This window comes from Fundulus heteroclitus, chromosome 12 (genome assembly GCF_011125445.2).
Source record: "Fundulus heteroclitus isolate FHET01 chromosome 12, MU-UCD_Fhet_4.1, whole genome shotgun sequence".
Lineage (NCBI taxonomy): Eukaryota > Metazoa > Chordata > Actinopteri > Cyprinodontiformes > Fundulidae > Fundulus > Fundulus heteroclitus.
The window spans coordinates 27444112-27456611 of NC_046372.1; the positions used below are offsets into that span (position 1 = coordinate 27444112).

General features: G+C 39.6%; 1 protein-coding gene across 1 annotated transcript; it reads left to right on the plus strand.

The window, feature by feature from the left end:
- The first annotated feature begins 2775 nt into the window (after positions 1–2775).
- LOC105938180 (fructose-1,6-bisphosphatase 1) lies at positions 2776–11023 on the plus strand. The gene is made up of 7 exons (XM_012879826.3): positions 2776–3044; positions 3510–3672; positions 4953–5045; positions 6262–6402; positions 6479–6616; positions 6694–6813; positions 10385–11023. The coding sequence occupies exons 1-7, from the start codon at positions 2875–2877 to the stop codon at positions 10574–10576; spliced, it is 1017 nt and encodes a 338-aa protein (XP_012735280.2). The 5' UTR covers positions 2776–2874; the 3' UTR covers positions 10577–11023.
- The last annotated feature ends 1477 nt before the right edge of the window (positions 11024–12500 follow it).

The window sequence follows — 12500 nt, forward strand, 5'->3', positions numbered from 1 at the left end:
AGAAGAGTGCCTTTCTCTGCTTCTGCTTCTATCAATCTTTTTGGAGCCTCTTTTTACATATCCTCCAAATTGTAAATTACGGATCTAGCTGGAGTCTCAACAATATTGATCAAATTTTCTGGGCAAAGGAGACTCCTTGTGCCCCGGCGGGACATTTGCAGCTGGACACAAAACAAATGCTGCTATCAGAACCTGGATCCCCCGTGTCGGCCTTGAAAGGCTGATTATATTAATTTCTCCTGGATTAAGATTTTCCTTGTAAACAAGACGCTCTGTGACATCTGTGACCTGGAAGAGAGCGCTACTGAACTGTCAGATAACGTTCCATCACTATCAGTGACTGGCTGCAAGGTCTATCTGCCACGGTTCACAGACCTACAGTAACACACATAATTACAATAAAACACACAGACACACACCGTCTTTGCTGTGCTTTTTTCCTTTACACTGCTTGCCTCCTATTTTAGCCGTAGTTCAGAAAGAACTAGCTTTAAGGATTTTGTTAATGTATGGATAGAAACAATTAAGCTTTGAATTTTTAGCGATGAAGCTTTTTCCAGTGAAAATAAATAAGTCTAGTCAAGGATTTACTTAGCTTAATGTAATGTTCTCCTTTTGGTAATATAGGAATAGAAACAATTAAGCTTTGAAATGTTAGTGATGAAGCTTGTTCCAGTGAAACAATTAAACAAAAGAAGTTATTCTTGTAGCTTTAGAAAAGTTGGACACAATCACTTTAGACCAGAAACTCCCAAGAATCCACATGGGGTTAAACATTTTGGTTTTCATGCATGTGGTAAAAGATTCTCCAATTTGTCAAATTTAAAAACACTCAAGGGAATCCACACAGGAGAAATAGCTTTTGGGTGTGATGCATATGGGAAAAGATTTTCCAAGAAGTCACATTTAAAAGACACAAGGGAATCAACACAGCAGAGAAACCTTTTGGTTTTGATAAATGTGGTAAAAGATTCTCCAGTGAAATAGACTGAAACTCACACATGAGAAACTCCATTTTGGTTATGATGATTGTGGAAAAAGATGTTTCTCAGAGTCAGAGTTAGTTAGACATTCACACAGGAGAGAAACGTTGTGGTTTTGATGCTTAGGAAAAACAGCAGCCGATTCACACAACGATGTGAGAAGATTATGTAATACGCATGATTGTATCTGGTAAAATGCATGTGCAAATGGACATTAGGATCTGAGAGACGATGTAAGTGATTCATGATCTGATCAGAGCCCGTGTGACCATTAACATGTCAACATTTAATGAGTTTGTTTTAAAGCAACAGAGATTATAAAGTCTAACAGCAGCTGGGATGAAGGACCTGTGGAAGTGCTCTTTTGAGCATACGAGGTGCAGCAGTCCGTCGCTGAAAGAGCTCTCCATGGAGGTGAAGTCAGGGCTCTGACTAGGAAGTGCTTTGAGATTTTAAATTCTACTCTGAGCAACAGGTAGCCATGTAAGGACCTCAGAATTGCACTAATCTGATGATCGTAGTTCCATCCATCCATGTTCTAACCCCCTTAATCCCTCATTAAGTTGCTGGTGCCTGATCGTAGTTGTCTTATTGATTTAAGCAACCCTTCCCCCGCTTCGTCCCGCTGGGATAAAAGTGTGGAAATTGTAGGAATTTGTCACAGTGTAGACAACAGATATGCTGGACTATGAAGGTAAAAGGTCCGGGGACTTAATTTGGACACTAACCTGGTGCATTATTAAATATTCTCGTCCCAAACTGGAGTGTCCGCCTTTACTCTCCAGTCTGTGACGAGTATATTTAATATTGCACCAGGTTAGTGTCCAAATTAAGGGTCCCTTTTGGTTAAGAAGTATTTTTGTAAAGAATTGAATAGAAACAGCAGCTGTAGATATATTTTCTGTTTTCTACCCTGGATCTGTTTGGGTTTTCTGCCCCACAGCATGTTTGTGAAGACAATTGTCTCAACATTCAGGGAGAGGCTTTGGTCCTTACAGCCACCATTAGCTTATTAATTTGCAGTTAAATGTTAATATAATACTAATATCAATATGTTGCATAAGAACACAGCCATGAAATTCAGTCAACACCTGAAATATCCTTACTACCAGCAATCCAATTTGAGATCGGATCGAATAGAAAATAATTGATTCCAAATCCTGAGAATTGAAATCAAATCAATTATTTAAATCTGAATCGATACCTCGGCCTAGTTAAGAGTTCAGGTAAGCTTCACTGAGGTGTTTCCCAGAAGTCCTTTGCTGTTATTATTTGCTCTGGCAATAAGAGACAGCATCCTGTCAGAGTGGATAAATTACAAAAACATCTCCAGAAGGGAATGAGAGGCTGATCCAGAGCTAAAATCATGGATCATCGGCTCCTGTCCCAGTTAATGATTACACAGCTCGTTTCAAGTTTAATACAGAAAACTGAGCACAGATCCGTGATTTTAGATGAAAAAACAAAAACATAGGTCAGCATTCCATACACTAAGATAATATTGAGTTATTGTTTCCATGCATTGGGTGTGACTGACCAATTCATTTCTAGCTGATTGACTCTCTGTGGAAGAGAAATGTCAGATTGATCCACTCTCTGTGAGAGAAAGTTTGAACAACTTGTCTTGCGAAAAGACTCATGCCACCAAACTTTTATTCCAGTCACACTCGTCTATTGATAATAGTATCAGCTCTTGACTTCCAGAGGGTTTGCACAACGCTGGTTTGTGTTTCCACCGGGGGGCCACACCTCTCGCGCAGCCCCGGATTGGCCCCTCATCTCTCGCTCCCTCCGCTGAGTTCCGCCTCGCAGGCAGCGCATTTAAGTCCTGCAGCGCTTCCTCCAACTCCTGCCTGCAGACCCGCAGACGACTGCACGACCCTCCGCCGCCATGTCCGACCGGGGAACCTTCGACACCAACGTGGTCACCATGACCCGCTTCGTGATGCAGGAGGGCAGGAAGGCGAAGGGCACCGGGGAGCTGACCACGCTGCTCAACTCGCTGGGCACGGCGGTGAAGGCCATCTCCACCGCTGTGCGCAAAGCTGGGATCGCCCATCTGTGAGTTAACGACCCGTCATGGAGTGAAACTAACCGGGTTTTTTGCGCATAAAGCCGCTCCACGGCTCTGGCTCTGGCACCGACGTGTCAGCAGTCACATCCACGTTGACGCGCTGGCTGAGCAGGAGATTCAGGTTGTTTGCGCACCAATCAGGAAGCGCATACCTGACAAACCCTCCAACGACTCAGTTTGTTTTCAACGAGCTTTCCCTCCATCCAGCCCGCTTTCACAGCCTTGTTGAAAGGAAAGCTTTGCAGTTGTTGTTGCATTTCTTTTATAAAATGCAATGTCATGCATCGGTTGCATTTTTTTCCTGCTACAATTCCTCTCTTCATTACAACACATGAACAGAAACAAGGTTGCCAAGTTGCAGGAAAAACGTTCAAAATAACTTTTTATAAAACTTTTACTCCTGCTCTAATCACCTTTTCATATTTTTTTTCTTCTTTCTGTCTCACCATCAGCTATGGCATTGCAGGCAGCACCAATGTGACGGGGGATCAGGTGAAGAAGCTGGACATCCTGTCCAACGACCTGGTCATTAACATGCTCAAGTCCTCCTTCACCTCCTGTGTGCTGGTGTCTGAGGAGAACGAGCAGGTTATCGTTGTGGACCCAGAACAACGGGTAAGGCAGGAACCGAGGGGCCTCAGGCTGCTGTGATGACACAGAGCGGGGGGCCAAACCTTTTGTCATGTGGGCCAAAATCTTTAAGTCAAAAGTACTCATGGGCCGGATAGGGGCCACATTTTCTGCAGGACAAATAAATGTGAATCATTGCAAATCCAAAGCTTAAAAAGAGTTTTGCACGTTTGCCTTATTAATGAAATGCATCCTGTTAAGAAATTATTATTTCAGGCTTGATTAGAAAAAAAAGGTGGATGGAAATTATTCAGTAAGAACACAATTTGGTAAACTCTTTTTGAATATATTTGCTGTATTTGGCCAATCGGTTAAAAGGAGATTTTGGTGCATTAAAGCCTGCTTTTGAGTATAAGTCATTGGATAGATGTGGTCCTATTTCCTGTGGAGTTAAAGAGAATAAAAACACGTGTTTATTCAAAGAAAAATACTTTGTGTTGTACCTTACAAAACTTTGATGAATTCATTTTGTCCAAATTAAAAGTAAAGAGCCTCCAGCACCTGAATACAATCAGTCAGAATAAAAAAAAAAACAAGGTTTAACCATCATAATGTATTCACTTTTGAAGTGAATACAATATGAAAGACAATCAAAAATGGTGTACCCCCGCAACTCTGTGAGGATAGGTGGGTATAGAAAATGCTTAAGCAAAACAATAAAATGGACAATCCTAAATGTAGAGGTCTTCAAGTGTTTTAATAAAAGGAAGAAAATTACACGGCCTTGTCTAAAGTTTAAAAAGCTGGTCACTTACTTGAGCTGCTGTATGGCTAGAACATCCAGTTCTCAACTTTTATTTTAAACATTACCTTTAGTAAAAGTTATGAGCGGTGCTTCTGTAGTTACCAACGTATTTCATGAATTTGTCTTTCTTGCAAGTGATGCAAAATTATAACAGCCTCCCTTTACTCGGCTGACCGGTGGTGCACAGCAACAGGTGGGGGAGGGGCAGTGTTGCGTTGCACAAGGCTCCACAGAGCCAGAGGAAACTCCAACACACCCTTACTTTAAAGTATCTCATTAAAAATTTAACATTTGAACAATTTGAAGCCTTATCTTGTGATTAAAAAAATATATACATTTTGTTATAATATGATCCCAGTAACAGGCACATTGGCTTTTTAATTAAGATGCAATAATTCCTGGGGCGGCTGGATAAGGCTAAGTTTGAAGAAAAGGATTTGAAATGTAATTCTACAGATTTAATTAAGTCTGTTGGATGCATTTAATGCCATTTCTTTTTGTGTTTTATTTTGTATTTCAGGGAAAATACATTGTTTGCTTCGATCCTCTGGATGGCTCCTCCAACATCGACTGTCTCGTCTCCATTGGAACTATATTTGCTATTTATAAAAAGGTAATAAAGAGATAAAACAGCCACATTGAAATAATGTTTTACCAAACTTAGAAACAGAGCAGTTAGATTAAATTATATCTGCATTTCTTCTGGTTTTATCAGCGTTTCTACAGGGTATTAAAAAGTTTCTTAAAAGGCTTAAAATGTAATGACCTCAATTCTAGGCTTTAAGTAAATATGTCCACATTTACCATGACAGGTCTTAAATTACATTTAGTAATGTCTTTGTGATTTATTGTCCATTTCCTAAAGTTGAATAATAGATTTTTTAGGATATAGAATAGACAATTATTATTATTATTATTATTATTATTATTATTATTATTATTATTATCATCATCATCATCATCATCATCATCATCATCATCATCATCATCATCTTACTATTAGTTTTTACCGTAAGTGTAATTTTTTGAGGTATTATTTGAGGTTGGAAGTGTGAAAATTGGCAACAAAATTGAGACACGGACACATTTTTCTGGGTGAAGTCCGTATTTTTTTCTATCCTATAATAGATAAACTGGTAGATTTATAGTAAGCTATAATATACTTTCACTAATCATAGAACTAAACATAAAAATCATTTATTTATAAAAAGGTATTTCAATACAAGGGGATTGAATAAAAAAATTATGATATAAGAAATCAAATTACGGTGGTGTTTATTAAAATAATGCTTTTTAAATGGGGGTTGATCACAGATCATGTTTAGTTTAAAAGGCATATGAAAGACTAGAAACAGAAACAATTCTGCAAATCAAAATTTCCTCCAAAAACACAACCTAGCCAAAGTTCATGCTGTATGCCTCAACTAAGCCAAATTTATACAAAAATATAAAAAAAAAAAACCTCAAATGTCCAGAAATCCTGGAGGTTTAAAAAAAGGTTTGGATTGAAAATAGATATTTTACTATTTGGCTAAATCCCATCATCAATAGCTGTTGCTAGGCTTTATGTGATAATCTATTAAAGTCTGGTAATATATGTGGAAAAGCAACATACCACAGAAGAAGATCAACTTAGGAGGACAGACTTGTATTTAACTGGTTTAATTTCTTAACTAAATAAAGAAGAAGTTTATGTTGCCCCCCAGGAGGCAACATTTACTCCCCTACTGACCTTACCTGTTACAGGTAGGGTCAGTAGGGGAGGAAATGCTGCCTCCTGTAACCAGCAGGTTCCAGGTAGCGCTAAAGATCGGCTTCTCTCCGTTCAGACCACAGACGATGAGCCGAGTGAGAAGGACGCCCTGCAGCCCGGCAGGAACCTGGTGGCGGCGGGCTACGCGCTCTACGGCAGCGCCACCATGATCGTGCTCTCCACCGGCCAGGGGGTCAACTGCTTCATGCTGGACCCAGTCAGTACTCCCCATGGATCTCCTGCTCGTCTGCTGATAACCGCTCATGGCTTCCTCCACTTTTCCCGCTCTGCAGGCCATAGGGGAATTCATCCTCGTTGAGCGAGACGTGAAGATCAAGAAACGAGGAAAGATCTACAGCCTGAATGAAGGCTATGCCAAGTACTTTGAGCCCGCTGTGACGGAGTACCTGCAGAGGAAGAAGTTCCCTCAGGTAACACCAGGGATATTTTACAGATGTTGGTGTTTCACCTGTTGCCTCTGTGACCTGCAGACACTTTGTCCCTCTAGGACGGCAGTGAGCCGTACGGAGCGCGTTACATCGGATCCATGGTGGCAGACGTCCACCGAACGCTGATGTACGGTGGGATCTTTTTATACCCCGGCAATCTGAAGAGCCCCAAGGGAAAGGTGAGGTCCAGCTGCACCGACCCTTTAAAGATGAGGCGAAAAGCCTTAAAGTGAATCGTTTTCTCTAACAATGTTTGAGAAATTTGTTTTTTTTTTAAAATCTTAAGTTGTCTCCCAGCCTTGTTTCACTGAATTTCAGTTGTTTTAAAACAGTTTAAACATTGCTCTGACTTAAGGCGGGACAATACATTGATATTTAAATAATAGAGATTTATTGAGTACAAGGTGAGACTATATATTTTTTTATAGAGAGAGATGGGTATATTGCATTATAATTATACTTTTGTGTGTTCCAGTAGGTTATTTTTCAGCTGTTTAAAAAAAAAAAATCTTCCTGTTAGACATTTGGGATAACACTTCAATTCAGAGATGCTTTTTTTATAACTTCTTAATGAAAAGAAAAACATATAGAGATAAATGTCGTATATCGGCATCCAGCCTAAAAATATGGAGATATTATTTTTGCCTAGCCCCACTCTGACTGGAAATGGGAAACTTTACATGAGCAGCTGTGTTAGTGAAGCCATTTCCTGACTTACCAGGATGAAGGTTGTCTTTTTCAGCACAGCAGTTTTCTGGTTCATCATGCAGGGGCTCTACATTTGTTTTTAAAAGACTAATTTATTAATCTGATTTGCTCTTTTCATGTTCTAATCAGATTAAAATTAAGAGCATCTCCAAACATCGGCTTAACCTCTTATTTTTAAATAAAATCAGCATCAGCTCTTTGCACAGTTTCCCTTATCTCAGGCTTGACCAACCTGAAAGCACGCAGACATCTCTGTCACAACCGCCTTTCTTCATTTCAAACATCCTTCTTCATTTTCTAAAAGACTAAACCTGCAACTCAGGAGGTTTAACGTTTCTGCTTTTCAGTCAAAGAAACTCTAAAAGCTGCCAGTTTCTGCATTTAATACTTTATGGACAATAATTTGCACGTTTGGATACATGCAGGCTGCAAAGGTTGTACTGCTTCCTTGCAGGAAGGTTTGGGGTTCAAATCCCTCCCTGGGGTCTCTTTGCATGGAGTCTCCATGTTCTTCCTGTAGGTTCTCTCTGGGTACTCCCGCTGCCTCCCACGGTCCAAAAAACACGACTGTTAGGTTATTTGGTCTCTCAAGACTAGTGTTGGTGTTTTTTTTAAAGACAATGTATTAATTCATTTGATATCTGTAGTTTAAACTTGGTATAAAACATCTGTGAGTAAAACTTTTTCCTTTGAGAAAAAAAAAGGAAAAGCATTTTTTTGAAGTTGCTTTAAAGGTTGAAACAAATAAAGATAAATAAGGAAAATAACTCCATGGCAATCTGCAATTGAAGTAAAATTAAATGCTTATGCTGGTATTATGCCAGGCAGAATATTATATATTAGGAACCTGCTATTTAAAATGGCATCAGTGTCAAAGAGTTTTGTTGCTTAATACAAAACAAAAGATCATTAAAAAATTCAAATAATTTGATAAAATATTTGCAACCAAGCCTCTAAGTTTTGTTTTCCTGGCTGAAGTTAAAAAATTATGACAAATATTTGCTCCCTGTACTGAATTATGAGGAGATGAACCCGGTATTCAGCCAGACACTAAAATAATACTTGACGGGATTTATTGAGGAGATGATGGCTCAGGAAGGCAGACAAAAAATAATCCAACACGGTGTACAGAGCAAACATCCAGGTGACAACAAAAACTGGGACAGACTCAAAAAACAGAGGAACTGGTCAGGTAATCAGGATACACAAAAATGCTGAAGGGCTCTTACCAATTAAATGTGTGAGAAGTTCTGAGGAGAAAACTGAGGAGGGTTTAAATAGACAGGTGGACAGATGGACAGGTGAAACCAAGTGACTTCTAATTAACTAGGAACAGGTGAGAGTGATCAAGGAAGTGACAGAGAGGCTGATGGGACAGAAACTAAGATGAACAACTACAGAGCCAAAATAACCATAAAGAGAAAACACAAGATAGAAAACAAGGCTGAGACTGAAGAGAACACAAGCTTTAATCAAATCTAATAAAGAAAACCAGATAATAAAACAGTTAACAAGGCTAAACATGAATCCCCTACAATACAAAACTAGAAACAGAAATAAACCCCAAGGCAGGAAAGTTAACTTAACCAAAACAACATGAACCAGAACAGAACATTACACTCCCCTAGTAAAAACATTTTTATTTTAACTTAATTAAATAAATTCTTTAATTGCAGTGGCCAATCCATAAATCAAGCCTTAAATTTGAGTACATTTCTTCAGTGGAGGAAAACAATATTTAAAAATGAGCCATTGCTGTTAGTTCCAGTGTGGGGGTGAAGTCTTTTCTACATTTTACTCGGTTTCGTCTCTGACATTCTGAACTCGGCATGTTTGCTCAACATCAGTGAAGCTCACATCTGCAACATCCTGAGAACAAATGCAACCAACACAGTTTTTACTTTGAAAGTATCAACCATGCCAGCAGTTCTGCTACGGGCCGAAGTCAAGACGATGAGAAAACATTTTCTAGAACTAAATGGATGATTTTTCCATGTGTGGTACCCGCAGAAATAAAAGCCCTGAGGTGAATTTTTGCCTCTTCTCGTTCTGCCTCCTGCCAATGCTTAGTTGTTCAGGCTTTATATTCATGTATGTTTGACTTCAACCAGACCAAAGCGTCACCAACATGGGGCCCGTGGGCCCGCCACCCCCCCCCCCCACCCCACCACATGAGGAGCCCTCAAACCTATTCAAAAAATAGCAAAACCCTCCAGTTAGCTGCATTTAAAATGCTATTTAATTCAGTTTCTCTTCCTTTTAAATCACACTTGTATTTACATAAATTTAAAAGCCTTAAAAACATGTTAATATTATATAAGGTTAAGGTGAGCTCTGACTCTTTAATTTAAAGATCAGTACAGGTAGCCCTTTGTGTGAAACGGTACCAATAAAGTAACTCTCAGTTTCACAAAGGTTGGAGATCCCTGACCTGGATGCTGTGACAGTGCATCTAATTAAAATAGCTAATTAAATTAAAATAGCTAATTAAAATAGCTAATGAGCAACAACTACATTATTATGACTGAATTATGGTTTAAAAACGGTCTTGCCTTGGTTTGTCCTTGGTCCTGGTAGTGGGCCGTGACTTGATCTCAGGTTAGGTGGTCTTGACAACAACACCAGTAAACCCCCTTATGCCAACTGGACAAGCCTTTTAATATTTCACCTTGTTGGCGAATACAAAGAGACAAATCTTTGACATTTTCTGCAGGATTCAGGTTTTAAAACGGTGAAGGTCACAGAAAAAGGTTGATTTTGTGAACAACTTTTGTTAGTTTTGTCCTTTGTTTTTGATCATTATCCTGCTGAGACATCCACAGACAACCAGGTTTTAGGTTTCTGCCAGAAGCTGCTAGACTTTCTTTTTTAATTTAATCCATTTTTCCACATATTTCAGTTTGAGATTATGCTCCAATAACTTTTACCTCAACTTTTAATTCATCTATGTTCGACATCAGTTTGTAGAAAGCCATTATGAAAAAGGAACTGTTGATATTTGAACGTCAGCTGAGGAAACTAACCAGGCCTTGTTGCTTAAAGCTGCGGCTGCTGTATGAGGGAAACCCCATGGCTTTCATCATGGAGCAGGCGGGCGGCATGGCCTCCACCGGCTTTGAGAACATCCTGGACATCCAGCCTGATAGCATCCATCAGCGCGCTCCTGTGGCAATGGGCTCGCCCGACGACGTCCTGGAGTACATCGCCATCTGCAAGAAGCACGCCACCAAGTGAAACGGGTCATCCCTCCTCCAGCAGGAAAAATAAAACCTCTGGTGCTTTTTAAGAGCGGCGAAGCAAATGAAACGGTTTGGATGCCAGCGTGTTTTAGGATTGTTGTGACCAAAAGATTAAGGAGAGATTTTTCTATGTGAAAACGGGTTCTAGTCATAGAAAACCAACGATGTTTGGGTTCATTAGCCGACAAATCCAGCAGGGTCGATTTAGAAAAATATGCAAAGACCAACTTTGTGCCAAAAACAGACACAAATAGAGTAAACCTAATATAAAGACATTCCTCTTCAGTTTACATATAACCGTGCCTTAATTAGCAAAAATATGCATTATATATGCAAATGACCAAATGTAATGTATGCACCAAAGCGTGATGTTTTATTTCCTGTGAAATAACTACTGTTTGGAAAAATGATTTTAAATAAACCAAAATCTATGAAGATGTAATCAGTGTTGTCATCATTTTTGTTTCAAAAAGCAGAAATATCATATTTCTCTTTTATAGAAAACTTAGGAAATGTTTTTTTCCCTTTGAGACATGAGGTGAAGTGTGAGATAAAGTTGACAAAAGGCAGGTAGCAGAGCAAATAATGTGGAAAGACAAAGTTTACACACGTATGGGAGCGAATGATGTGCAAACAAAATGGGCCGCAAGGCAAACACATGCACAAATATGTAAAATAAAATAAAAAGCAGGGCATAACTTTTATAAAGAAAGTAAAGTTGATTGTAGGTTTGCTCACATTGAAACGATGAGGAACGTACAGATTTCTGTTCTGCCTGTTTTAGACGCGTCTCTGCTGCAGCACAGCTGATCTAAAAGATGACATCAAGTGCAGCTAAAATCTGTAGCCACTCATTTGTTTAAGCTAGGCAGCAGGAAAACGCCTGAGGACCTCTGGTTTGGTCATTTATTGGTAAATTGCTTTACAGTCAGTCACAGATTTTTACAGAGAGCTGTTAGCAGCCACAGCTGGAGCAGAATGGCCGAGGCGAGGCTGCCACACATCGCCGCCACCAGCAGGCAATTCTTGCCCAAGGACACAACCACTGAGCAGGGCATGGAACCGGCAACCCACCAAGTGCAGGACAAACTCCCTAACTCGTGTTCTACTTTATTAATTTTATGTCAGAAAAGAGAGACTTTCTTCCTTCTAAAGCAGGAACTAAAAATATGTAAAATTGTGTTGAAATGTGTTTATTTTTCTTGATTTGAGCTGGTAAATAAGGCGGTGTGCCATTGGAATAAGATTTTTGCACCCCCCCCCCCCCCCCCCCCCCCCCAGTGTCCTGTCTAGCAATGTGGCAATAAGAATTGATGTCATAATGCCAAATAGAGCTCGACAGATTTTACTTTCCCAAGTGGAGCAATCAGCTTTCACCGTGGTGCTCCGCTTGATTTATGCATGTTAATAGTTTTATTGTGATTCCTGCAGGGAGTATTTCAAATTATGTGGACACTACAATGGGAAAGTAGGAGAGTATGACCTGTACAGGCCACCCACCCATTTTTGCACTTAAAAAAAGAACTGTTCATCTACATCATCTTACTTCAAGAGCACTAATTATCTTACTTCAGAGGTAAAAACACTAATTCCATTGGCAAATAATGCTATTTAGCTGCTCAAGTCAAGGAAAAATACACTAATTTGAAGAAAATGTTACTTTTAGTTCCCTTTTTGCAGTGTAATTCCCCTGTCATTGTTTTTTTCTTCACACAAACCATGCTGATTGTTAAAGGTAGAGGGGGTTTTGCAGTTACTCTCTCTGTTGCATCAGACATGGGGTCATTTTTAACATTCCTCCTGTCATGATTTCCAGCCGTTCCAAATATTTTCTGCCAGGAAATAATCTTTCTCAGTGTATCGGTGGACTTTAGGTTGCTTGGACATTACCTTTAAACCCTCCAAAGACGGATGGGCAG

What these genes read in the sequence shown, in the direction of transcription:
- LOC105938180 (XM_012879826.3), top strand. Translation starts at nt 2,875, where the DNA reads ATGTCCGACCGGGGAACCTTCGACACCAACGTGGTCACCATGACCCGC. An exon ending in AAAGCTGGGATCGCCCATCT is followed by an intron (nt 3,045 to 3,509) that starts GTGAGTTAACGA and finishes TCTCACCATCAG; the next exon opens with CTATGGCATTGCAGGCAGCA. An exon ending in ACTGCTTCATGCTGGACCCA is followed by an intron (nt 6,403 to 6,478) that starts GTCAGTACTCCC and finishes CCCGCTCTGCAG; the next exon opens with GCCATAGGGGAATTCATCCT.